The sequence below is a fragment of the Pocillopora verrucosa genome, chromosome 7 (assembly GCF_036669915.1).
Source record: "Pocillopora verrucosa isolate sample1 chromosome 7, ASM3666991v2, whole genome shotgun sequence".
Classification (NCBI taxonomy): Eukaryota; Metazoa; Cnidaria; class Anthozoa; order Scleractinia; family Pocilloporidae; genus Pocillopora; species Pocillopora verrucosa.
The window spans coordinates 20,794,112-20,820,934 of record NC_089318.1 but is presented as its reverse complement, the minus strand read 5'-3'; the positions used below and the strand labels follow the sequence as shown (position 1 = coordinate 20,820,934).

The following is a 26,823-nucleotide window of genomic DNA, read 5'->3' as shown; positions in this document are numbered from 1 at the left end:
ATTTTACCAAGTCAAATTAGAGTGATTAAGGGTAAATTGAATGTAGTAACTCCAAATGAGAAATTCAACACTAATCCCTCTGTAATTTTATTGATAACGGGAAGTGTAAGGACGTCTGTCAGATTGTTTGCCTTACCTTAACGCAGATGAAAACCTGGATTATTCACGTTATCTGACGTGATACGCCGACATGGATTGATGTATGCTCTGTAATTGGACAACATGTATGTGGGTCCTTTTTATCAGGAGTTAGATCGATTTAAGTCTCCAAAATAAAGAATAGCTGATAAATTATTAAACGGAAGTAGTCAAATATTCTTCTCTATTTGCTGTCATTCGAATAATTCCGGTTTTTTTTTCTGATTGCTGGATGAGAAGATCGTTGGTGTCTCATATACAACAGACCATGCTCAGCTTTATCTGCTCACGACCCAAAAAAACCCATGTAATGATCAGTTCTTCTACCACTGTAGCTGTTATGGTCACTATGGAACCAGCCAGGCTTCTATTCAGTGCGTCACGCATTATTGGGAATGTCCGCTGACCACACGAACACATGAGCCGAACCTTTTCGTACGTAACTAGAACTCATGCAGCGCGCAAACCATTAGCTGCTCAACTACTTATACCTTTCTCCCTGAATGTATGCAATAAATTTCAAACACAGAAAATGTTTAGCAATTACTTTATTCTTATTCATGTCCCATTGCTTTAAACTAATTAGAGCCATTTACAATCCTCCTTAAATCACAGTGACTGCAGTATTCCACTACGTTTATTAGTTCTTTTTCTCTATAATTTTCTCTATGACTCGATATCACCTGATGCTTCATGGTTAATAGTTATGGGAACATGCTCGGCCTCGGAGTCTGGGTCCTGGAACTTGCTGCATCTTGGGTCGTCTGGACCTTTTGGGTACTCACCAGTCCAGTACAGATACTGAATCCACACGTTCATTTTTGTGAACACTGAACGCTGATGCACAAAAGAAGAAAAAATTGGACAAATCACAACATATTGTAGCCGCCAGTATCTTTCCATTAATTTTATCCGTTTAACGTTTAAACCGCATGCGCAGTCGTTTTCGATTCTAACATAATTTGGTACATGACTTTAGTTTAGAACCCTTATGGCCATAACAAGTAGCCAGTACTCCAATCTCATTCCGGCAATAATTAACAATTATTTGTTTTGAAATGAAGCATAAAGAGTAAAAGTTTTTTAAAAATACTTTCCTAAATGCATGACATCTACCAAGTTTTATAATGCCATTGTTTGCTTCAATTTTCTTACGAGGCATCAGATAAAATATTCTCTTGGATGCAAGCAACGAAAAAAAAATGGTAGCTCTCTTGGAAATACATCACCACGGTAACATACGTCACCACGGAAATTAAACCGTGCTTCGAATTTCGAGGAACGGGGGGGGAGGGGGAAGGGGGAGGGGGGTTGCGTCAATCGATATTTCACTCACATATAGTTATTTCAAAAAATTGATCAGTAAAGAAATCTGGAGAAAAATAGTGATAGGAAAAATCAAGGAAAAAAACCTTTTTTATTCCGCTGAAAAGTAATATAATTTGGACAAGTAAAACGCCAACTTTGACGTTAAAATATTGCTGTTCCTCTGCAATTGTGAATTATCGCGTGTGGAAAATTGTTAGCCTGGAATACGTGGGGATTGTCTTTATTTTCAGATGCCCAACAACCTCTTAGTCAAATCTAATAACTTTCGCTTACATCAAAGTCCTTGCAGTTTCCGTCTGTTATGCGCGAGCCACTGGCTTTACAGGGAGTTTTGCTATCAATCGGTATGGTCATCTCGTAAGTTCCAAATGGACTCCGGCATTCTTCTGCTCCAAGAAGTGTGTCATCACACGGTGAACCGCTAAGATAATGACAGCACATTGGTTGAAAGCGGTTATCGTCCTTGCCCATACAGAAGAGAGAATCCTCTGAAAATTTGCGAGAAGAAATGTTTTACAAATAATTTGAAAGGACAGCGATGCCCACTATGTCCAGACTTATCAAGGTTATAAAGGAGGCGTTTTTCAAAATGCTCCACGCTCCGTTTTCATCAGCGCTTTTCTGGCTTTAGTTAATGATAGGAGGAAGAAACGCATCAAAAAGTATGCGTTGATGAGCGAAAACGAATTGGTGTGGTCGGAGTCTAATCTCCTTCGCAGTTACTTGACAGCCGTTCTGTAGGATGTCACGCCTTGATGATAGAGTTGCGTGAAACCAGGAAGAAGGGCTTTCGTGAAATACTATATAAGGTTAGCCTTTTAAATCTTTACTCACTGTTTCCTTTTGCTTTTTCTTTGTTGCATCCTTCGGTATTAGTGATTGCAAATCGGTCGAATTCTAACGTCCGCCATGATCCTAAAGGCTGCCGGAATTCCCTGACATTCCCGTTTCCATCTCTAAAGTAAGAGCCACTGAGATGTCTTAATTTAAGATAAACCCTCGATGGGTAATCACCGCTTTGAGATTCGTCACCTTTTAGCTCAACGTACATCTGTAAAAAGAAAAGTCGAAAACAGAAAACGAAAAAATAAAATCATGGAGATTAGGGCGAACAGATCTTAATTCTTATCGTCAGTTAGAAAATTTAGACTGAACGTTATCTTCATTGACAGTCAAATTCCCCACTCACACCAAAGCATAAACATGTTTAAAAGCTGTTTTGTTAAAACACGGTTTTACATTGTTTTTTCCGTAACAGCTGCTTAAACCGATGTTTGTCGACTTTAAATTAGTGCATTTTGAAAATTCATGTTACTGAATAAATAAACCTGTGGAAAATCCAGTTTTTCAGATCTCTGTCTCTGATCACGATTTTTATTCAGTTATAAACACGGTTAAACATAGTTCAACTAAAGAATAACAATTGTGGTTGACAATTCGACAATTATGCTTTTAAGAATCACCCCTAAAAGCAAAACATTGTGTCCAAAATTATGCTCCCTTTTTTTTTATTATGCTCCGTGTAGTAACTAAATTTAAGAGTGTTTAAAAGCCAAGTGTGTTACTGAAGAGATTATAAACTGTATATAATCTCGTGGTATTGGTAAAACCTTGAAATCAGGCTTTCAATGAAGTAACCTAGTCTTAAAAAATTGCAGAAAAGAAATAGAAACTAAAAAAAAAGGACCTCAAAAATTTTTTAGTAAATAAGTACTAAAAACTCAGTTTAACGCAAAGAATCTTACTCATTATGCTGGCCTTATGCTCGATGCCCTTACTATAAAATTATGGCCAAAGTTATGCCAGCACAATCTATCTGAGCCTAGTTATTACCTTCAAAAGGCGCACATTATAACATAGATCGCAGCTATCTGAAATTTTCAATGAAAACCTCGTAGCGCCCTTATGAAGTTCGTCGAACATCTGCAAGAAATAATGAAGAACTATAAGTAAAGAATTTTATAGCAATAAAGATGACATTTAATGCAGAGGTTCCTTCTACGAAAATGAAGTAGCACATAAAAACTTTTCCTGCAACAATCGAAACAAGGTAACAAGCCACACGGAGAACTGCCAAAGTTTGCTCAGAAAGACAAAATCAAAAATCAAAAGTCAAATGAAGGAAATGAAATGAGTGTTTAACGAGGTTTTAACTTAATCCAAGGGGGCTAAACAGTCGAATACTGATACCCAACGAAAAATACCAAAAAATAAAAGGGAAAACAAGGAACAAAAGTTAAAAAAAACATCAACAGCAACACTAAAAACTGCAAAAAACGTCTGTATTATTTAATAGCTCATTGTAACAAAGACAAAAAAATACACCACACACCACGTTGTCTTTGGCACTGTCAAACGTCCATTTGTGCGTAGTAATTGTGTGACGAAATTTTGTGAAGCATCGCTGTCCCTTATTTTCGATATCGTCAATTTCTTGAAGTGCTTTTGTAAGCTCTAAAACCCCACGGAGATTTCCTGTTCCCTGCGCGGCTAACACTGCTCGCCGTTCGAATTCAGCTAATTTTTCCCGAACAATCCATAGAGAGCGAAACTCGAAACCTTTGTACAACTGGTACAATTGTCGGGCAAATCCTGTTTCTATCTGCTGATAGGACGTAAGTAAACCATCCAGAAACATCTGTTGTGTGCTTTCAGCAATGGGAGAATCTGAAAAGAAAATATGCTAGCATTAGGCCTTTGCCTACTCAAATACAAATGCACCATTATGTTAATTAAACAGAAATTATGAAAAACAGCTGCGGTAAGTTGGATGAATTTGGGAAACGAATCTGTCACGCTTAATATTCATTTTCCTGCTTATTTACGGAAAGAGGATTACCAACAGGGAAAGCGTGAGGCGACGGGACATCCAAGCTAAACTTGATGGGATATTTCGGCGAGAATGTATAGCCACACATGTGCACGACCGAGCGTAGGATCTTAGGGTGCAATGTATAATCACAAAGATCCTTACCACCAGAATTACTAAGGCTTTCAATTTCATTTGCTGTCTCCTCTAAGTTTGAGATGTCAAATTTATGTCCACCGACTTCGTTATCCAAGTCCATGACCTTTGCTATGAGATCGATTCTTGCGGCACCGGCGATAAAATATCGTTCGATCTGTTCTTGAAACTTTGCCGAGTTTCGAGGTTTCGACCTCTCATCCAGCAGGCAAACAAGGTCCGCTGCAAGTCCCTCTTTGTTCATTTCCAGATTAGCCTTTTTATAAGCATATCAAAATTTTTGTCATGAACTGGATATCACTTGGGAAGCAGCAATAGAGTTAGGGTCAAAGAAAGAGGCGCTCAGACTGACACACAGACAGAGCGTCAGAGAGACACAGAAAAGAAAACAGACCAAAGGGTAAAGAGAAAGACAAAATAAATAAAACTCAACGATTAAATAAGTAGATAAACAAACAAACAACAAAATAACAAGCTGTTGAAACACAAACGTTAGATATTGAAGATGCAGCATTTCCGTGTTTACCTGCATTACTTCAGGTACAGCAGCCACATCCATTTTGTCAAAATCCAATTCACTTGAGTCTTTTAGGGCAGCATAGTCCTTTCCAAATTTCAACCATTTTTCTACTTTATCCAAATTATCCTGAAGTTTACCAAGGTCACATTTGCCAGCAAAATGCCCAATAACCCCGAGGGCTGATCCAAGGGCTGCGAAAGGATCTTTTCCCATTGCACCACTAAAGAATCCTGTTATTCCCTCAAGAATGACGAATAAGTCGTCGCTGTTAAACTTTGCTTTTTCGTACACGTCTGGAAGCATCGCTTTTGCTTCTAGAAGGTTGCTCTTCATGCTTGCCTCCAGCTCACCGATAGCCTAGTGCAACGAAGAGGAGACAAAACCATTGTAATATTAGGGCAAGGATAACAAGGAAGTTAAAGTCAGAAATTTAGCCGATTGGCTTATCTTTAGCTGGAGTTTATCTAGGACTCCGTAGCTTAAGACGACTGGGGATAATGCCGCGCCAACTGGACTGTATGCTACGTCATCGCAGGTTATCCTTCATCAATCCGCCTGCCTTGCTAACTCTTCACTGATGCTCTTTGGTGGAGAGAAGTACTTTAAAAATCAAATTTCATCACCAATATTGACCAACTTTGTTTTCAACCCAGACCCAGCCGCCTGACCAGCGCGTTTTTCGTTAGGCCTTTATTTCGAAGCTATACTCATGTGTCCCTCCCAAGTTTACTTAGAATCGAGGCATCTGGTCTGTTTCTCTTTGAAATAAATGTTTTAGAGAAGGACAGTACGCCGTATGCAATGCCAACGTTGACAAAATTCGCCTACGAAAGCTTTTTGATTCAGAGTGTTTCAAGTAAAGATCGCCGGTATAGCATTATTCATCTTAGAAAAATGTAAGAGGGAAGACCAGTTGGAGATCTCAGTTTCACAGGTTGGTACTCTCTCGTTAAGAAATCGTTATATATTCGACAATGAGGTTTCGACTCTTACCAATACATATGCTCCCTTTTCGCTTACTGCTATTCGTTTGGCCTCAACAAGTCTGTTCTTTTGCTTTACAACTTGAAGTCTGGCAGCCTGTGGTAGTGCTTTTACTATTGTCTTAACGTCATCATGCCGTGTAATCGATTCTTTGATAGCATTGTAAGCGTTCTCAAACGTTTCTGCACGAACTTTGATGACTTCGACCTGTTTCTTGAAGGCCTCCCATTTGATAATAGGTGCGAACAGTTGGTTCTTCCCAAATCTGTCATATCCTACTTTGTTCATAAAAGCCAGTCTTCTCTTTGCCACTAAGAAATAATCCAAACGAGTGATTAGCAAGGGAGTTGATAAGTGCTTGTGTACCGCTTCAAACTCCCAATGGGAGATTACATTTCACATCATCTTCTATGCAGATTACGGCCTTAAATTCATTGATAACCATTCACTCTTTTTAGGCTGCGCCCCCAGTCCTAATCTTTTGTTCTTACCACATTTTAAGGTCATCTGTAATCTATTACTGTACAAACATGGAATCTATTTGGGAAATATAAGTATTTATTGTCGGGCTGGGATCATGTCTTTCGAAAATAGAGTTATCAGCAAATTTCTTTTATGTTATTTATTTAAATGAGGTACATTAAACGAAAATGTATTCGAAAATACCGAACCTTTTCTCAATTCAGAGGCTCCAGCTTTGCCACTTGACAATTTTACAACAAACTTGAACACAGCTTTGCTCTTTTTGACATCGTTGGCCCAGAGAAGTTCTTCACCATATCTTGTCATCATCTTTATCAGCTGCAGAGGATACTTTTTCAATTGCTTTGGACCCAGACTAAATTTCTGGAGATACGACATTTCCTCCTGACCATCGGAGCCCTTTGCGACGAGTTCTTGAAAGTAAAATGACGGTAGGAAAATTGAAAGGCGTTAAATTTGTATTTGAAGCGTAACCTTTAGACAGTGTTTTAGCATTGCCCCGCAAATTGAAATTTTTGGGAGGAACCTTCGAAGCAGGACCAAACTAGTTCCCATTCCCTTCCCACTGCAGTGTTGATGAACACAATGCTTGAAAACATTTCATTTCAGTTTATTTTCTGAACCAACGCCACAAGTTTAGAGAGGAAGAAGGGGAACGCTTAAACTTGAAACAGCGTTCCACTCTTTTCTCACCTGTGAAAATAATTGACAGAATTCTTTGAAAAAAAAAAACAACCAAGTGCTCTCTCCCTTCCCTTCTCATTCTTGGCCAACACAGTCCGTACGAGAAGGGGAGGGGAGCCATAACCTGGGAACCTTATTCCATTTTAAGGAAGCGTAAGACCGTCTAAAGTTAATTTAAAGAATAAATTAATAACCACATAAAAAACCTTGTCCGTTGCTTCCGCTTCTTCCAGTTGCTCCGCGAGCGGCCTCGCCAGTTTGTCCAGATGATTCACACCAGTGACTACAGGAATAAAATACACGTCCGCCGGAACATCTTTCCTTCTTCCTACAGTTTATTCCGCGGCCGCCTCGTCCTCCTAAACCACCTGAAAACAATCTTTCAATTTATCAAACTATTCGTTGCTCAGTCAATGCCTCTGCATTGTTTCCTCGTGCAAAATTTTATTAATTAAGAATTTCTGAGTCCTCACCGGCTCCTCCTAATCCGTTTATTGCCGCCTGCCCTCCAAACCCACGACAAGATGTTAATTCGACATACCCTCTCACTTTCAAAATATGAAGAGTTTGACGACCTGCATTGCCACCATTTCCTGTTGTTAAGTTCAATAAATAAATAAATAAATAGACGAGGGACATAAGTAAATGTAGCACATTTAAGTGGTGATTACTACTGTTTATAACATAATAAATTCGTGTACAAGTAATGAAAGTCAACAGAGCGATTGCCTCAGTTTTCCGCTAGGCGCGGGGTACACTAAAAACGTGCGTGTGCATGGCTGGGGAACTACCATATAAGGCATATTCCACTGCTGTGTGGAAAATGCAATCAAACAATTACTTCATGCATCAGCTTTGTGTTAATCTAGATATGAAGCCCTTCAGAAGATTGAAGAGTACTTAAGAGGCTGGAATCAATTCCTTGAAGAGCGGTCAACTCTAACGCATCTATCGTGCTCTCCAAACCTCCGTCGTTTTCACCACATCTCATCAAACGCACGCTGAACCATTTTTGATATGGATAATTTGGTTTTAACAGCTGAGTTGAAAATGGAAATTGACCACCGTGAAGAATTTCTAAAACTGTCGTTTCAAGCGTTAGCTGTTCATCATTCCCTCTGAAAAAAGAACTAACATTCGAAACGTCAACTTTATAAACTCGTTGCGGTAACCAATTTCTATTATCAACTAAGTTGATAACACCAAAATTAATTATCCTGTTAATCCCCAAACTGAAGCAGCACTACGATTTCTTAAGAAACTTACTCCCTTTAATCAACTCTTAAATAGACATTTTTGAATCAATAATCAATAAAAGTAAAAAACTTGGGCAAGAAAATGATAATTAGAGTAAGAACGCGTGGTTGCGGCGTCGAAAAAGGAAGTATTGGCGTTAATAACAATTTTTGGGCAATTAGGTGAATCTTTGGAAGCTCAAAAGAAAGAAATCGATTTATTCTATTATGGTTAGAATAAATTATTAAAGTTTCAGTTTTACCTGATCTCCCACCATCTCCGCCGTTTCCTCCATTTCCGCCTGATATACCTGGTATCCCTGCAATGTGACTAGTGCAGCCATACCTTGTTTCGCGTGCTTTGCAGTCAGAGTTTGTCCTGTCTGGTTGCTGTTTGAATAGTAAAGTTAGACCAAGTGCTGATTGTTTATTGACATAAAACCTCCACTGTTAGAGTAAATTTTCGTTCAATCATCAATAGAGAACTTCCCCAGTCCCCTTCAGGTGATAAATTATGACCTTTGCCTTAGTTTTTCTATATCACGCGTATCAAATAACGATGATTATTGTAAGTATATTTTAAGTTTAAGTTTAAATCGGCAGCGAGGTTTTCACTTAGATTATAGAAGGTCATGATGGTGATGAAAAATAATAATGAGAAATTGTTGGTGGTGAGCATTCCATTTTGACATGAGTTCATTTCAATTTCCTTCAATAAACAAACGTTGCCGAGGGTCACGTCCTTGAATGATGTACCTTGTGCATGCTGTCGGCTGCCTTTCTTCCATTCGCGCCATTTTGCCCCGGGTTTCCATTTCCGCCACTTGTTATGATATTTACATAGCCAGCCATCATTTTCGCGTAGACTGTGACTTTAGATGACAGATTAAAAAATAATGATAATAAAAACTTGCGTTGCATAATCCAAAATTCTGACAATTTGCGACCCCATTCTAGTGACTCTGTTGTAGAAGTAACGCCACTACAGTCAACCCAGTCGTGAAAGTGCGATCCCATCCTGCAGCACATCCCTACTAGCTTATTTCTAGGATGTACCCCTCGGGGATTTGGTACCTCTAGACCCCCACACAAATGATACTTGGTCCTGACCTACACAAGCCACATACGAAAAAGGGCAGAAGATAATAGCCTTAAATTTCTGGCAGTCCTTAACTCACCTGTTGGACCATGAACTCCATGCTTCCCATCGTCTCCATCGGTACCAGGAGACAGGATATTTAAATTTTGCACTAAGTTGGGAGCTCTGAGGTTCAGTTGACTGTCTTTCAAAAAGACCACCTTTCGGCTGAATATTGTCAACTTTTTTGTACCACGCAAGTCCACGTCACCCTATGGGAAATAAGCAGCGTATAATCCCTTACATGTATATCGAAACCGCCCTGAGGCAGTCAATGTTCTCTCAATTCAGAACTGTTCGTGCTCCATTTGGACATTCTGAATCGAAACACTTTTCGATTGGGTGTCAGAAACCAAAACTAATTTAAATTGATCGCAACAGTCATTTATAAATGGCCTCCATTGCTACAATACGTTCTTCATCCAACTGTAATTCGTAGAGCTTGCGAAAACATCAAGGTTCAGTTTTACTGATCGAAACGCTTACCACCTGTTTACTACCCGAGGATGTTTTGTATCCAGCCATATTAATTTACGTTCGTTTTCTACGTTAATTATGTTTTTGAACCCATCTTACTAAAAGTAAGGTGGGTTCCTGATGTTAAATTCTGCAATCAGTAACAATATAATCTGCGTTGAAGAAGTTTCATGTGTGGGGTGTCTAGTTTTTGTACAACACCCTTACATCGCCCTGGGCAGTAATTATAATTTAGTGTTTGTTGTTAAGAAGGTCACAAGTATACAAAACAGAACTTTGTTTGTGTTTTACCCGCTTGCCTCTTTACTAACTTGTTGTGCGCAACAGTCAACATCTGTTCGTGAGATCTCCCAGGTTTTGATCGTCACTGAACGTTAGGACTGGTACGAACTGACACAAACTGGGTATGAATTGTCTGACTTTAATACGATTCTATTGAGTACGAAAGGTTCTTGGGAACAAACGAAAGGGTACCACTAAAAAACCAAATTTCCCCTAGCCAAAGTTAAAATAAATTGTAAAAAAACCTACCTTAACATATACAGTATCAGCAAGAATTTCAAGCTCGATTCTATTGGCTCGCTCCTGGGTCTGTCCGAAGGCTACCTCTCTTTTTGTACGAAGATGCTCTTGAACGTAATCCATGTGGACATTCCGACCAAGTACTTGATAACGGTCTGTGATTTCAAGGCATTAAAAGAATGTGTTAATTGATCGAGGTTCTGTCTGATAATAACCATGTACCTCGTTATTTATCTCATCTCTATTAAGGACCAGTGATCACCTTGAGGAGGAGGGGTCCGGAGTAATTTGGGGGAGATCACGTGGTTTTATAGGAAGAAGGAAGGTAGGATCGGTCGTCGCCAACATAATGAACGGGTGACTACAGAAAATCGACTGCCAATGAGAGATGATCATAACAAAGTTAACGAGCCTTGGTTAGGGGGAGGGGGAGATTTAGCTAAATTTGATCATGACCCAACCACCCACTTCCCCTTTCTCCTCCCCCCCCCCCCCCTCTTCCCCTCACATAATGACTGGTCTCATACCTGAGAGAACACAGCCGTAAAACTCGGCCCTCATGGAAATATGTTCATTCCACGATTTTGGTTTTATTTGGACATATCGAGCTGTAATTGGTTGCAACAAGACATGGGTAACCACGGTGTTCTGATCTGCATTACCAGTAAAAACCTGAAAAATAAAAGGAACAATTCATGTGACTCCACATGGTATTTAGGTTAACTCCGCAAAGACAATCACCGGCAAAAAAAATCGTAGTGAATTTCAAAAAAGAACGATGAAGGTACCGTTGGTAATGCTTTACGGCGATTGGCGCAAGAGAACATCAAATCTCAGCTCTCCTCAAAACAATTCACAGCTGTTTTCAGGGAGGAGAGTGAGACTGGCTGACTTAGCGAAGAACGAATACTTAGAACCGCGGGGAAAGACCGCCAATTAGAATTGCTAAACAAACTGATGCTCTTTGGGAAAGTAAAACAGTTAGTTTGGCATCAATTAAAAGTTGATAAAGGTTGGTTAACCACCGTGGTGAATTTCAAAAAGTTGACGATTCGAATGGAAAACGTCAGAGATAATTTTACATGTAGTTGATAATCAATGAGAAGCCAGATGTGTTGCACATACAGACACAAAACTTGAAATAGAGATAAACAGACACGAAATGGTGATATATCTTATGAAATGTGACCCCCATCATTAAAACTAAATAAAAATTACATATAAATTGCAAAGCTCCCTACAGCCCTCGCTGCATAAGCTGCATTATTAAGGACACCACAGCACCTTATCAACTTCATTCTCTTTATAGGCCTGAAGAACGTTACTGCCATCCGCACTGTAAGCGAAAGTATAACTTTTCACCCATTGGTTGCCGTAGTCATTACGTCCCTGAGTCGCAAGCTTTGTAATTTTCACATTTCGTCCGAAATCGATTTGAAGCCACTGATTGAGATCATTGCTTCCCGCTGACCAGGCACTTGTTTTACCTCGGGCGGCTTGGCGGTTTAGTCGGGCGTTCTGTTTTCCGTGTGCCGTATCCCAGGAGGATGAAGCAGTAATCTGTTGATCAGTAATGAGACCGCTCTCTAGCCCAAGTGCTTCTTCGCCCGAACACGCTGATGAGAGAGTTCAAAATAAGAATTTAGGACAACGTATCGAGTTAATTTTGTAAGTAGACCAGGTTGCATTGGTTTTTACTGTTGATATTCTCTCGTTTTTGCTAAATTTTCATTCTGATTGGTGAACGAGGAACCAAGCATTATGTATCGTCTAAGGTGGGAAGATTTTGGTTGTTTCACGATAAAACTTACCTGATCCCCCTTTCCCCCCTTTAAAGCTCTGTAACATTCTTATGACCCACCCACCCCCCCCCCCCCATTGGCAGTTAATTGATAGCCGATTTTCTGCAATCCCCATTTGTACTCCATTGACGATAACTGCCCCCCCTCAACTACTTCTAAAAACCATATGATCCCCTTAAATCCCCCAGCCCCAGCCCCACCCCCCCTCACTGAACAAACCCTCGAAGATTTCGCCAAATTACAGCTAATCACTTCTTCGTCTCCTCTCTGTTTAAGGAACTGTTTGTTTTCACCATTTTTCTCATTGACTCAATAAGAAGTTGGCCTTTGTCATGACTGGGTGCTGTGATTGTTTTGTTCTTGGTTGTGAATCGACCGAAATCTGGTATTACAACCAAAAAGTTCATAAAGCGATGAACCATCTAGAGAAACAGAAACTGGATTTTTTTCCGCGACAAGCCTCAAGGTTCGAGAAAAAACAGAAATTAATTATTTTTACCAAATCAGAATTATGTTTTTCATCCATGAGATGAAAATACATAAAATAGCGTCAACAACTTAACCGCATATCGAAAGCTTTCAAAGCGAATGTCAGACAAATATATTTCGGAACTCTCAAATATGAAACGCCAAATTTGAAAAGCCAAACGGCTCAAAGGTATTTCTTGTTGCCCATTGCGTATTTAATGCTTTTATCAATACTGATCAGCTGAACGCCAACATCAAGTAATGACAATCAAATCCTTACGTAGGGAAGGTAAATATGGATGACAACAACAATTCATATATATGTTTGATAAATTCATTACCTGCTTCAAATTTAACAACTGCTGGTGTCTCAAACCAGTTCATTGGAGAGTATTTTACTGTCCCGCCAAAAGATTGATCCCCAATCCTCAATTGAGCACATCCTTCATCTACAAAATATAAACACAACTGTCTTTCTTAAAAACCGATGCTCTTGAAACTGTAATGAAATATCTTACAGCCGACACTGGAATATTTTTAACACTGATCCACAAATTTCAACTTAGATGCTATTCACTTCACACAGAAAGTCGCTCTCTAGTTCGACTACTGAACGAACACTTAACAACCTCGTGGTCTCTGGTACACAATTCATATAAGAAACACTGCTCAGTCCTTCTCTTACAAAACATTTAATTTCAATCTCCCTTCTTAGAAAAGTACTGACATATTTCGTTTTTTAGATTCCAAAGAATTAAAACCAAATTTTCCAAAATTATTTTTAAATGTGCTGAAAACTCGTACTGCTGAACTGCTGAACTGCTGAAGAGCAAACATCGAGGGCGATTTCTTAGGATATCTACGGCAGAGAGTCAAGAAATTGCTGTGGCTTTGCTTTTGGGGCCATGGTACTAGCTCTGTTTTTTAAACTGAAGGCGTCCATAGATGCCTTTTTAGCACTAGTGAGAATTTTCTTGCGGTTGGGTAGCTCTTCGAAATTTCAAATTGCGTTTCGGAAACTATAAAATCTTTCGCAAGTTCTTCTCATTGGAAGAAATGAAAGGTGTTGTGGAACAAACTTCTTAAATAATTAGCCAAGGATCACCCAATCAATCGATCAACCTGACCGACAAACAGACTAGCCACTCAACCGAGTATCGAAGCATCGAAGTACAGTGGAAATACCTTCCGTCAAGGTACCAGCCACCAGCCAAACAGTCAGCCAATGAGGTTTCAGTTGGTAAGAGTGATATCTTACGGACTTGGTGGCTGACCAACAAAATAAAGAAATGAACCCACAAGAAGTCGTTTTAAACATTAGGCAATCCTCTCAATGTAGTTGCTCACAACCACTTTAACATCAATAAATTTTATATCCTTTAAATAAGACACGTGTGCCTTTTAACTGCATTTTATTTTCTAGAATATGTAGCTCGATTAATGCATTTTTCATATTTTTGTATTATTTGTATCGACAAATGAGCTAAATACTTAGTCTAAGATTATTTTCTAGCTATCACTGCTCATAGTATATACTTTAATGTTTACAATAAACTCAATAATAAAATCAAAACTTATCAAAATCCACATACACGGCGAAAGTGATTGGTTTAGGAACTATCATAGCGATTGCAATAATGACTTTTGACTTATTAATTCAGGGATTGGAATGTTTCTCCAGCAACCTCTCTAGGCAGGTAGAGGGATAAAAAGACTAAAAAAAATAACTAATTAGGAACGATATCGGCTGCACTGGGAAAATTAAAACATTGTTAACTTTTTTTTTTCTTTCTTTTCTTACTTAGTAAACTACTTCCCTTTATTTTTGTTTTTTTTTTTTTTGTTTCCACTTTACTCTTTTTCCTGTGTAAATAAACACTATAGATGAACATGTAATCATTGAAAAATGTGGTAAATTTAAGAGAAAAAAGGAGTCAAATAAAGCTAAGCAAACGTGAAAAATGACTTCTCTAGATTTTGTGGAAAGGGTACCTAACCTATAACGTTGATACTTTAAAAGAGATCATCAACTACTAGAATTTGAATGGCGGATGAATACTTTTGTTCATTCATAGAAACGAAGCTAGAAACTGACCTTCTCCACTTGTCAAATCCAAGATTGCGAGAAAAAGAAACCCCAACAGATTCTTGGAAGGATTCATGAAAATTCGTCTACTTCTTGGCTCCGACTCTATTTCACACAGTCTAATCAGTTTCTTTCGAAGTGCCACCCACTGCGACTTCAATAATGAACTAAGACAGGTGATGCTACTGACAACTACAATAAGTATCAGTTGAGTCACCGGAAATACCACAATAAAATAAAATTCTTCCCTGATTTATTTCTGGCAGGTTTTGTACGGGTGACACAAGCATATCCAAATTTGATAACAGTTAATTTACATCCTGAGAACCCGAGTTTCTTTCATCAAAATTATTTTGACCTAACTGATACAAAGTATTATAGAAACAGCACAGTCATATATTTATAAACACTCATTTTTTGTGCTGCCAGTCCGCGATACTTGTCCAGGAAGACAGGAAGAGGGGGGGGGGGGGAGAGGATAGGGTCCTGAAGAGATATTGGCTTCCTAATCATCCTTAATCACATCTTCTCTGAACTGATTAGCGCCATACATAAACATTAGGACAAGGAAGGTTCGACAATTTGGATCTTAAATAAAAATGGTTAAATTCCTCTATTTCCACCTCTTAAGCTTCCCTTAGATAGAATCAATTATTTCAGCGAAGTTTGACCTCTACTGTAGGTTTTTATTGAGACATCCAAATTTCTAAACGCCTCTTCACTTGATTTCCCCAAAAAGTTCATTTAGATGGTTAAACATTATGACAGAACTACCTATGAAAAAAATAATCTCGTTTTGTCATAATTGATACAAAATCGCTGGCAGATCGAAAATCGGTCTTATCCGGAAAAAATTTTAGAGTCGTTTCCTAGAAAGGGTTTTTTTATGAATGTATCTTATCAAGAGAGGACATAACTTTTTGTTGAGGCAATCCCCATTGAGTTATTCGAGAATCAAACTATCTTAGTCGTTTAGCATCTTAAAGTGAGTATGGCACCCAATATAGTACCTTACGGGAAGCTGTATTATTTTTGTTTGTTTGTTTGGCTTTTTGACTCCTTCAATTGGTTCCTTTGATTTGAAAGCGGGATTGAAGATCCCTTGTTTCCACCAAACGAGTGTGTAATAAAATCGACCATTTAAATATCGGAAAGAGGCCAGCCACCTGTCAGACAGCCTGTCAGGATAGAAGCCAGAGGTGCCTGGTCAGTTCTCAGCTTGATTAGTATCATAATAGACTAATTTCGTGAATCGCAGCCTTATTCAACGATGTATTGAATTTCCAAAGCCCTCTTAACCTAAACTCAACAGTTAGAACCTATATTTATTTCAATTTTTTTCCTTCGAGAAATTTTGACACTTAGCTTCATAAATATTTACCTATATCTACCAAGAAGTTAAGGTTAAGATGTTTTTCATTCTGATACAAATACCACTCTTGACATCACGCTTTCGTGAGATGTATTATTAGTTTACCATGAAAGATGGAATCAATAATATCTGCAGACACAGGAATATTTTTTCGTTGTTTTTCATAAACAATGATAACCATCAAAGAAAGCTGTCACTTGTCTCCTTTTCTTTTGTCTCAGGCTCTTTACAAGGTGAATATCATCTATCTTTCATTGCCTTACGAAATCAATATTTACTTATATCTTCTAAATTCTTTTTACTCATTTGATAACTATTACAAATAAAATGGTTATTGTTAACTTTGTAGAGATGCTATCAATGATGGGAATATGAATAGCCGATTCTCTCGAACTACAGGAAATGGTTTTCTCCCGGCTAAACCGATGCTACCAGTTTCTCTTAAGCTTTACAGTTTATCACAATTAAGTTAAACTTGCCTGATACTCAGGTTGCGATTGACATGCTTGTGATATGAAAATAATGTTTATAATGAAGAAAACTAAAGAAATTGAGAGTCAGTGTTATTTACTTGAGCCGTGTTCGCGTTTTGAAACGGGATCCTTGCGTTAATTGTGCTCTCAATCATGCAGGTGACCACTTTGTTAGAGTGTATATAGAAGTCGGTTAACATTCTCTCTTTCCTTTGATAATACGCCGCACCAGTCAAAATAAATCGGCCCAAAAATTTTCCAGCTCCCGTGAATTCTTTGGAGCGAGCTGCTTCTTAATAATCTTGATGACCATTTTGTCGTATGGTAAATACCGATCAAAGAGTGTATGATATTTGATGATAAGCTGGTCCTAGAGCTTACAGGTCCTTGAGATGACACTGTAAATTGGCCCAGCGTAAAGAGTTTCCACACTTAAAAAAAAAAAAAAAAAAAGAATGAAGATATTTTAGGGATTTGCGTCTTAATGAACTTAACATGGGCAGTTATTTCGCAGGAGCGTGCAAGCTTATCAGGTCTCAAAGAAAAAACGTTCAAAAACTTTCTACCTCTTCATCTACTCTCTTTGGTGTTTTGGTAGAAGACTATAAAAACTTACACGAGTTTGGAGAAGACTTCACAGGTTTTGAAGAGTGCACTATCGCAAAGCATCCTTGAAGGACCTTTAAGTACCTTGAGTCGGTAAATCTTTTTACCCCCATGGTAAAATCTGATCTTCGTTGTTGTTTAGCTCGGAAATACAGCTGCTTTATATTAATTACTTTTTGGATCGTACTTATTTATTAACTGCGCCTACTCGACAGAACTCCAGGGGAAAATGCTAATATTTATCACTTAAGAGGGGGAGGGGTGGAGGATTAAGTATTACTCTGGGAATTTTACGGGGAAGATTCCTCTTATACCCCATTCACACCAGCAAAACATATTTACTTAAACCGGGTTTTATTGAATGAAAATCAGAAATAGAGAACTTAAAACTGAGCTTTCCATCGGTTTTAAAGTAGTCACTAACTTATATTTCCAATGAGCTAAATTTGAAGGCGACAAACATCGGTCTAAACATTTCCTATGAAGAATAAAGTTTTTAACTGTGATTAATTAAAAAGCTTTGAAACATGTCCAAGCTTTGGTGTCAATGGGATATCAGTTTGATTTTACGCTCAGAGAGAGATTTTTACATTTTGAGCATTTTGCAGTCAATGCATGGTAAATCAACAAAACATAGGGGAACTTCCGCTTCCCTTGTAATTTAAAGAGTGACGATACCTTTTATACGCGTAATATCATATGGACAATCCTACCTATACTTGGAGTCACAAGTACTGACTAACTGAGTGAACTGTTAAATATTCTTTCCCTTCCTCACTTACGTTTTATTCCGGAAATATTTAAACTGCAATATTATTTTCGCTGCCTCATATCACCAGGCTTAAACTCCTCGATTTATTTACTCTACAGAAAACAGCTGTATACAGTCCTTAACATAATTATAGAAAGAGAGTTCAGTTTTCAACATGGACAACCCTTGAAGACCGATTGTAGTGTAAACGAGATGGCTTACTTCTGCTCCAAGACAAGTTTCCAAGTATTTCTATGATAACTCGTCGAATGTGTCTCATCTTCCAGCAGTAAATGACAGGGTTCAAAGATGAATTAAGAAAGATCAGAGTCCATGAGAAAATAAAAACTTTCCGGAAAGCGATACTCGAGCCATAGATTCTAACAACAGCAATGCAAATGAAAAAAGGCAAATACGAAATTAAAAATACGAGATATACGTAAAATAAACCAACTGTAGATTTAATAAGCGCGGTAAAATTTGCCTTTTCACGAGCCTGAACAATTTCTTGTATCTGCATGGACTGAATCTGTTTCTTGTGGCGTCGGACAGTTAAATATATCCTGGTGCACACCACAAAGGAGACAATAAAGCCAGTAGCTGCAATAACTAAAAGAACAAGATTCTGAGTTGCGGAGGAACTCCACAATACCAATAAAGAAATAAATGCACTGAACACCCATATAGAGATCACCACAGTAACAGCACGTCACAAGCTCCTGATATCTGAGATGAAGATGAACGACTAAAACTCTGTCGACACTTACAGCTACAACGCCAAGGAACGAAGCAGCTGAAAATAAATTGCTTGAAATATTCCACACTTGGTAAGTGTTGCAGCTTGGACGGTCCAGTTTCAACCACTTGACCAGAGAGAAAGTATATAAAGGTTGAACAAATAAACCGACTCCAACGTCAGAAAAAGCAAGACTAAGCAACAATGTTTTCAGAGTCTTTGGCAAAGATGACGTTCTGCGTATCGCGTACATTGTAACAATGTTTAACATGATAGCGGTATAACTAAGGAAATTATTGAAACACAGTTTGCGATGAAAGTTGTCCGCAGTTCTTTCAAGTCTGAATTAGAGAAGGCATACTGCAGAATGACTGCACAAAAGGATCCGTTCATTGTGATTTGCACGAAGAAGATGTTTTAAGACCGTTTTGCCTGTTAATTCAATTCCTCGTTAGATCAGGGCCATTCAATCTGAATTCTATCTCTTTTTTTAACTTCTGTGATAGTCTTTACAAATGCTATACTATCAATCATAAAAATTCGCACTTTGAACTTAGTTTTTTTTTACCGAAGCTCTCTCATTGTCCGCCTGTGAACATCTGGCTCAAAAGAGATGACTCATCGAAGTCCAATGAATTAATTGAAACTAAATGCTGGCGGTTTCCTTTATTGCTATTTAGAGAATAAATGACAAATGGACTTTTTAGCATACTAATTCAACAAAAGGCAAGTCTCATATCATCCGTCAAGAAAATTTTGTTCTATCTATTTTCCTAACAAACCCGGCTAACTGTCAGCCTTACTGAAGCTCTCTCAATGTCCGCCTGTGAACATCTGGCTGAAAAGAGATGACTCATCGAAGTCCAATGAATTAATTGAAACTAAATGCTGGCGGTTTCCTTTATTGCTATTTAGAGAATAAATGACAAATGGACTTTTTTTAGACGCCGTATGCTTCAGAAACCATCCATTATGTGAATTATAATTACTAACAACGACAAAGAAAATATTATCATCGCTAAGCATACTAATTCAGCAAAAGGCAAGTCTCATATCATCCGTCAAGAAAATTTTGTTCTATCTATTTTCCTAACAAACCCGGCTTACTGTCAGCCTTGTGTAAAACGAAAGCAATAAAGCTGAATTTAATTAAGTTTTTTAATATTCCAGAACCCTTACGTGCCAATAAGTGTTAAAGCAAGCTGCAAAATAAGTTATAACGAGTCGAGAAGAGATCACGCATGTGTTATTCAGTTTACTTTCAATAATACTGCCACGTACCCTGACAAATCAAGACTCGCGGTTGGTGTTTTCGTTGAGGGACATATTTTCACTTTTCTAATTTTCGTTATAATCAATATCACAATTTTCATTCTCGTCATCATCTCCATCACCACCGGTACTATTGCTATCAGAATAATTATCGTTATCACTGTCATCATCATTATTATTGTCATTATCGTTGCCATTATCGTCATCATTATTAACAGGATTGACAGATATTATCGGGTCTATTTGTCCAGGTTATTACACAGCTTAATTAATTACAAAGAACGACGGTCTCTTATTAAAAAGTAAGACAGACTTTTTTGCTTTTTTACAAAGTGCGACGAGTGTTATTCGATACGAAACGATCGGTTTTTTGGAAAAAAAAGGTGGTGGGCCAAAAAACGATATTCTAACTGATTGGCTGTCTTATAATATTCCAATAAGCGAAATATTCGTTTATCTTCGACAACAATTACTTCGTAAACTTTGTTACTTTGTTCCTTACATTGAGCGCAATTTAACTTCTTAAAAATACGTTGTCTTTGTATTTCCATGGTAATAATGTGGAGTATCAGAAAAAGGAAAATATCCCTCGCTTTGTCATTCAAAGCAAACATGAAACCAGGTACAAACTTAGGTCGCTTTTCCTCTATCTTTTGATGTAATCGACAACAACTTGATTTCTACAACTACTTTGGACATGTATGTTCAACATTTATGCTACCAAAGAGAAAATGTAATGCAATTTCGAGGAAACAGCTCTGACCAAGCGGCAGCTTTCCGCATCAACCTACTCGCCTCGCAGGAGGCCCCCCCAAAAAAATGAATTATCATAATTTCAAAAAGTTGTTTCAAAAACGCGGGAAAAGACACGACAAATGATAGAAATGAAAAAACGACATGCTTCTAATTGGCTGGAAACGAGGCATTTTTCATGAAACACGAGTGCAAAGTTGTAAACCAAGTAAAAATTTAAAATACGAGCGCGTGCTTTGTTTTGTTTTGTTTTTTTTTTTCATGTAAATTATCAATAGTTGAAAACACGATTTCTTGCGCAATTTGTTGTAAATAAGCACTTGAAAATTTTTCAGGCTACCAATTGCACTCGCCCTACGAGTTCACGCAATTTTGTTGACTTTGAAAAGTTTACCCGCGCTAATTAGCACCATATTACACTCGAAATCATGTTATTACCAATATCAGTATGAATTCAGATCTAGAACTCGTTGTAATACAGCTAGGTTTCGACGTAACAAAGTTTTTTTTCCACCCTGTCAAAACACCATTCGTTTTCGTGTTCACGTGGTCAGCGGACATTCCCAGTAATTCATGACGCACTGAATAGAAGCCAGGCCAGTTCCATGATGGCCATAACAGCTACAGTAGTAGAACAACTGATTATTAGATGGATTTGTTCGGGTCGAGAGCAGATAAAGCTGCGCAAGGTCTGTTGAACATGAGACACCAACAATCTTTTTACCCTGCAAAGGTAAATAAACGAACTCGAATATAAAAAATGTAACTAAACAAGACTATTCTCTAATTTGAAAAATTTGGAGTTTCCCATAAATTCTTGTGAAAATTTAATTTAGCTCAATATGTCGGTATATTTTAACGAAATTTGATGAAGAAGTGTAGAATTAAATTAGACAAAAGTGTTGTTGTTGTATACGGCAGATGAAAATTATAGTACATTTATATGTTCCTGTTTATTAAAGGAATTGATTAATTTGTTCATTTACTTTGGAGACTATTGCTGAAGGATAAATGGAATGAAATGAAGGAAAAATACCAGAGTCCAGTCGTGTAAGCATACATGACACAGTAATTGCTTATCACGCCATATGACGTCACTTCAAAGACCTATGAGTTCATTTATAGAGAAGTGAGGCAAACCAGTCGAGCGACTAGCCTTAAATATCCCGTTATTAGCTAAAGCATGAAAGGAATAAATGTAGAAATCTTCCTTTGAGCATGGTTACATTTGGTTTACCATTATCACGTTGATGTTAGCACATACGTCAGATGTACTCAGAAAGACTCAAGAATTTATTGGCATGAAGGCAAGGCAAACAAGTTGGATAATCAGCCCTAACCACTTTAATTTGTTTTCAAGAATAGTTTTGAATATCTTCTTCTAATTGTACTTACACATGGTTCACCCAGGATTGCATAACCCAGGTTTTCATCTGCGTAAAGGTAAGCCAAACAATCTGACAAACGTCCTTACACTTCTCGTTATCAACAAAACTACAAAGCGAATAGTCGTGAATCTCTCCTTTGAAGCTACTTACCCTTGGTTCACCCTTAATCACTTTAACTGGATTTGCTATACTGTTGCTGGTGATTGGAGATTGATTTCCAATCAGATCCTCAGTTTTATGTTCACACTGGGAGAAGTCTCCAGCTCCTTTAGGTCCCTGTGGCCCTTGTGATCCGTTAAAACCCTGGGAACCCTGTGTTCCATTGAATCCCTGAGGTCCCGCTGGTCCAATCGGTCCTTGAGAGCCGTTGAAACCGCGTGGTCCAACGGGGATCTTACTCACATTCTCTAACTGCGGAAAAAGACCTTTTTTGATACAATAAAACAAATTTTATTCGCCCTAATCAATTGTTAAAACTAAAGAGATTATCATTACTACAATCGGAGCTCGTAAGAATTAATCTCCGAGTTGAATATAGATAGCAGTGCGGGCTTCGTCAATCATCTACTGTCGTATATATTCAGATATACAGCGATTTGAAAGTGCACAAATGTTTTGCGCACGCGTCCCTTTGTCTATGTTGCGTTTTACTTCGTTAGGTGTAATGGTTCTGGTTGGATGTTTTGCCCTCTCAAGGCAGATTGGAAGTTTGCTTAAAATAACTTAAACTGCCCAATTCAGGTACCTTTAAGGACAATGTTGAGTTGATGTCGTTAAGTAGAGTTATTGTACTGATATCCTCTCGATCAAGTCTTTCAGCCGTACTGTTGAGCTGATAATGACATAATAATTATCACACAGTTGCAATGGAATGCCCTAAAGAGTAATCCTATTAAGCTACTAAATTGTGTGTTCGTAATTATAGAATGATTTTTTATTCAGTAAAAGAAAATCACTTTTTTAAAGTGCAATCTTTTATTGTACTTCTATGTAGATGAGCCACGAACAAGTCTGAACACAACACAAAACTTAATGACGTGTAGGAACTTCCCTGTCCTCTTCAAGCCACCCCTCCCCTCCAGTTTGTGTTTAATTCTTGTGGCTTGTCCCCAAAACGTAAAAGTATCTTGGTCATGATTCGTTTAAACTTTCAAATTGATCGATCGAACATTTGGAGCATTCTTAAGCTAACAAACTGAAGTGATTTTAGACACCCACTCAAAAACCGGTTCTGTGTACGTTAATCAGCTTTTGATGAGTATGAATTATGTAATAGAGGAGAACTTGAAAACAAAAATGAGTGAGTTCTTAGCAAGCGACCATGACTGTTATGTTTGTAATAGGAACCTTCAATATCAGAGTTGTGTTCACAGCCTCCAGTTCGTTCTTTAATTCAGCGTCGGAGGCTAACACCCAATTTCGTGTTGAGTTAAGATCATATCTGATTAAATCTGTCTGAAAACAAAAAGTGCATGGACATCGGAGTTAATTATTTACTTGCTTCTCCGTTGACCATATTCTTCAACCCGCGTGTTTGCTTCTGCTCTCTGATAGCGAGGGTCGGGTCTGGTCGAGTAAATAATTACGCAACCGAACCCAGGCCTCCCACGTTTTTTCTCTTCTCCGCCTCTTTCGTGCCGCTTATTATTGCGCCTCGTTTTACTGACTGAGTGCCTAAAGCATGCTACTTGAGGAGGATAATTTGATTTTAACAACTGAGTTGACAATACAAATAGCCACCGTGAAGAGTTTCCAAGCTGACGTTTCGAGCGTTAGCACTTCGTCAGAGCGAAGGACGAAGGGCTAACCTTCCGTGTACGCGCTAATGCTCGTAAGGTCCACTCAGAAACTTTTCACAGAGGCCAATTTACAGCATCAATTCAGTTGATAAAACCAAATTATCTTGTTATCAGTCCCTCATCGACGCAGCACCACAGTTGCTTTAGAAATTTACCCCCTTTATTTACTTGATGTTAAACTTTCCAACTCCAGTCTCAATCGACAAATTAATTCTTTGTCTTATACTCTTTTACCTTGTGCCATAACAGGTCAACTGTTGATTGCAATGAAGTGGTTGTAGTTTAATATTGCAATACCAAACCTGCACTGTGCAATCAGGAAGAGAATTTAACTCAGCACCCAATATGTAATCTCAAAGCATTCCTGTAAAGTTCCTTATTTACACGATAACGTAGCACATCGCTTTCATTACCTTGAGAAGAAAATTTGAAGTCGTGTTCTGTAGAAGAACGAGGAATTTGTTGTCTTTATCCTGGAGGGCTGTTTCAGTAATGTTTAGCTTAAAAGCAAACAAGAGCAAAAAAATGAACTTCCGATGGAATCTGTATCAAATTTCCCCGCGAAATCAAGTTTTTTGTGAAAAAGTGGGACTATTAGCGTACATTACCTTCTTTGTCAAATTGTGCAATTTTCCGTCAAGATCTCGAAGCGATAAGTGAACAACTTTGAGCTCATGTGTTTTCTTTTCCTGCAAATGAAGAAGTATCTGGAAACTGACTTATTCCACAGTTAAAAAATGAGACCTTGCGCACACTGAGTAGAAGACTTATCGCGACCAAAAGCGTAACCAAAATTCATCAACTATACTACATTTTCTCACCAGTTTCTGTTGAAGGTTTGTGACGTTCCTCTGGAGATCCTCTATCCAGGCTAAAAAATCTCTTTGAGTAACAGCGGAGGGACTGACTGAAGAAGATTTGAAACAAAATAATTACAGAACAGCACATTGGAGTTAAACCACATCCACTTCAACGAGAGGACATAAGCTTTTTTCCTATTATATTTAACAAAAAATAATCTTTCCACTCTTATTAATCCAACTCTGCTTTTCGTGGCAAGAAAAGAGCATTCGCAAGAGATCACGTCCCTGTCAATGATGTTCTCATTATTATTTTTGTTTTGCTTCGTTTCTTTTCTTCATTGTAACTAAACAGGAGCACGGCGAAATGCAATCTGTTGTTTTGAACGACGAAAGAAAGGTAACATTAAGTATAGAGCTTTACTGCTCTACACAGGCTACGAATACGTTTCTGTTAAGTTAAGTATTTGAAGGGTCGCTTAAAAAAACTTTGCTTCCCCGTAAACAGTCTCGCAATCTTGCCAAACGAAACAGTTTTAGTATGACGTCAAGCGTACATTGAACAGTCCTCTCATTGGTCGAAGTAAATTGTCAATCATGAGGTATAAGTGCGAGCTAATTTTTAATTCATACTTTTCATTTCGCCGACTCATGATCATTCCACGCTCTATTTAATCTGGTAATCTTATGTTTTGAAAAGCCTTCCCTCCCGCCTATCTGAACGCAGCTGTCAAAGTCTTTATAGCCATAGAGCCAAGTGCTGGAAATAAATAAAATCTAGCAACTATTTTTTCCAATTAAATAGCTGTGATACGAAAAATAACACCAATAAACAGAACACAGAACAGACTTGTTATGACAATGTTCAAATGCGAAACAAAGATTGAGCAATTTTTTGCGAAATCAACGTATCATCTTACAGTACAGTACATCGTGGCAACTGAACTCTGCCAAACTGCTTGACTGACCTTAGCACTGATAGCAAAACATAGTTGGACCGCGTCCGCACTTATATTTTTCGAGATCCAGAATATGTCCTGGCGAGCTTTTATATATGTTGACACTCTCAAGTTAGATCTTTATCCATATTCTAACCTTCACTTGATGACTGACACCCACAACCTGCTCCTACTTTCCCAAACAACATCAGCAGAACCAGCGCTAATGCAGCGATCGACATCAATGACCCAATGATTATGGACATCAGTATTGCTGCTCGACAGCATCGTCCATTTGATTTCGCCTCAACAAAGTCAACTTTACTTTTGTAATTGTGTTGTTTCCACGGATCGTCTTTAATTTCGAATTCTTTTCGACCAATTTCCTCCTCTACACAATACGTAACTTGACTTTTCATTGGAGTTTGTAAACCATGGGGAGATTTTTCATCCAAGTAAACCCACTCTTGAAAAGATGGGTTTACAACAATTCGCCCCCGGTTAGCCTGCATTGTGGATGAGAACCTTTCCGTTTCACGGTGGTAGTCAAGTTCTTGTTAAGAGGACTCGTGTCGAGTGTGCTCTGAACAAATTTCTTATTAGCACAAATTTCACACTTGATACACTTACAATATTTCTGCCCATATTGTTCCTGGGGTAATTTATTTATGCAACGATTGTTCACCGCAAGTGGCCAGGTAGTAACGTTTTACACAATCAAGAAACATTCACTGGGTGTGAGATCATATTGCTTCTGTGGAACGGTTTCTGTGGTATGAAATAAAATTAGCCCTTGCAGTTACTGTAATTTCGTAATGTGTTTTAGGAAGTTTCTCCAGGGCCTAAATAAACTGTTGACGATCACCCATTTGGTCACAAAACGACTCCACGCACGATAAAACCCCAGTTTCCGTAATAGGGAAAGTTAAAAGCTTGCTTTTTACTGTGAACAAAGCAGGGCATAACAACCGTATATCTATTCGATTATAACAAACTTTCTTTCTTTATAAGCTTTCGTGTTTATCGAGACAAATCAATATAGATTCTTCGCTGTTCGAACTGAGAAGTCTGCGATTAATATTTCGCTAAAGAAAAGGATAAACA

The 26,823-nt window shown here is 38.2% G+C and overlaps 2 protein-coding genes and 1 pseudogene across 2 annotated transcripts; all 3 read right to left on the bottom strand.

The window, feature by feature from the left end:
- Nucleotides 1-804: 804 nt before the first annotated feature.
- Nucleotides 805-13,138, bottom strand: LOC131796204 (uncharacterized). The gene is made up of 18 exons (XM_066170274.1): nucleotides 13,087-13,138; nucleotides 11,760-12,091; nucleotides 11,003-11,147; nucleotides 10,485-10,630; nucleotides 9,517-9,688; nucleotides 9,095-9,210; nucleotides 8,602-8,728; nucleotides 7,577-7,696; nucleotides 7,310-7,471; nucleotides 6,608-6,832; nucleotides 5,946-6,247; nucleotides 4,959-5,309; nucleotides 4,430-4,688; nucleotides 3,800-4,134; nucleotides 3,301-3,390; nucleotides 2,302-2,518; nucleotides 1,741-1,955; nucleotides 805-975 (listed from the first exon to the last, which is right to left on the bottom strand). Exons 1-18 carry the CDS (start codon nucleotides 13,127-13,129, stop codon nucleotides 805-807), a joined length of 3,528 nt encoding a protein of 1,175 aa, XP_066026371.1. The 5' UTR covers nucleotides 13,130-13,138.
- A 5,058-nt stretch (nucleotides 13,139-18,196) lies between these two features.
- On the bottom strand, nucleotides 18,197-19,256 carry LOC131781802 (alpha-1B adrenergic receptor-like; annotated as a pseudogene).
- A 1,823-nt stretch (nucleotides 19,257-21,079) lies between these two features.
- Nucleotides 21,080-26,270, bottom strand: LOC131781803 (uncharacterized). Its single transcript, XM_059098523.2, has 6 exons — nucleotides 25,877-26,270; nucleotides 24,803-24,888; nucleotides 24,590-24,670; nucleotides 24,395-24,481; nucleotides 22,333-22,593; nucleotides 21,080-21,519 (listed from the first exon to the last, which is right to left on the bottom strand). Exons 1-6 carry the CDS (start codon nucleotides 26,229-26,231, stop codon nucleotides 21,337-21,339), a joined length of 1,053 nt encoding a protein of 350 aa, XP_058954506.2. The 5' UTR covers nucleotides 26,232-26,270; the 3' UTR covers nucleotides 21,080-21,336.
- Between the last annotated feature and the right edge of the window lie 553 nt (nucleotides 26,271-26,823).

Coding starts and splice junctions, on each gene's coding strand:
- LOC131781803 (XM_059098523.2), bottom strand. CDS start 26,231: ATGCAGGCTAACCGGGGGCGAATTGTTGTAAACCCATCTTTTCAAGAG. Junction 24,889..25,876: donor GTGTCAGTCATCAAGTGAAG/GTTAGAATATGG, acceptor AATCTTCTTCAG/TCAGTCCCTCCGCTGTTACT. Junction 22,594..24,394: donor CTTCAAATTTTCTTCTCAAG/GTAATGAAAGCG, acceptor CTTTTTCCGCAG/TTAGAGAATGTGAGTAAGAT.
- LOC131796204 (XM_066170274.1), bottom strand. CDS start 13,129: ATGAACTGGTTTGAGACACCAGCAGTTGTTAAATTTGAAGCAG. Junction 8,729..9,094: donor CAGCCGACAGCATGCACAAG/GTACATCATTCA, acceptor CTATTCAAACAG/CAACCAGACAGGACAAACTC. Junction 6,833..7,309: donor AAGCGGAAGCAACGGACAAG/GTTTTTTATGTG, acceptor TTTACTTTCAAG/AACTCGTCGCAAAGGGCTCC.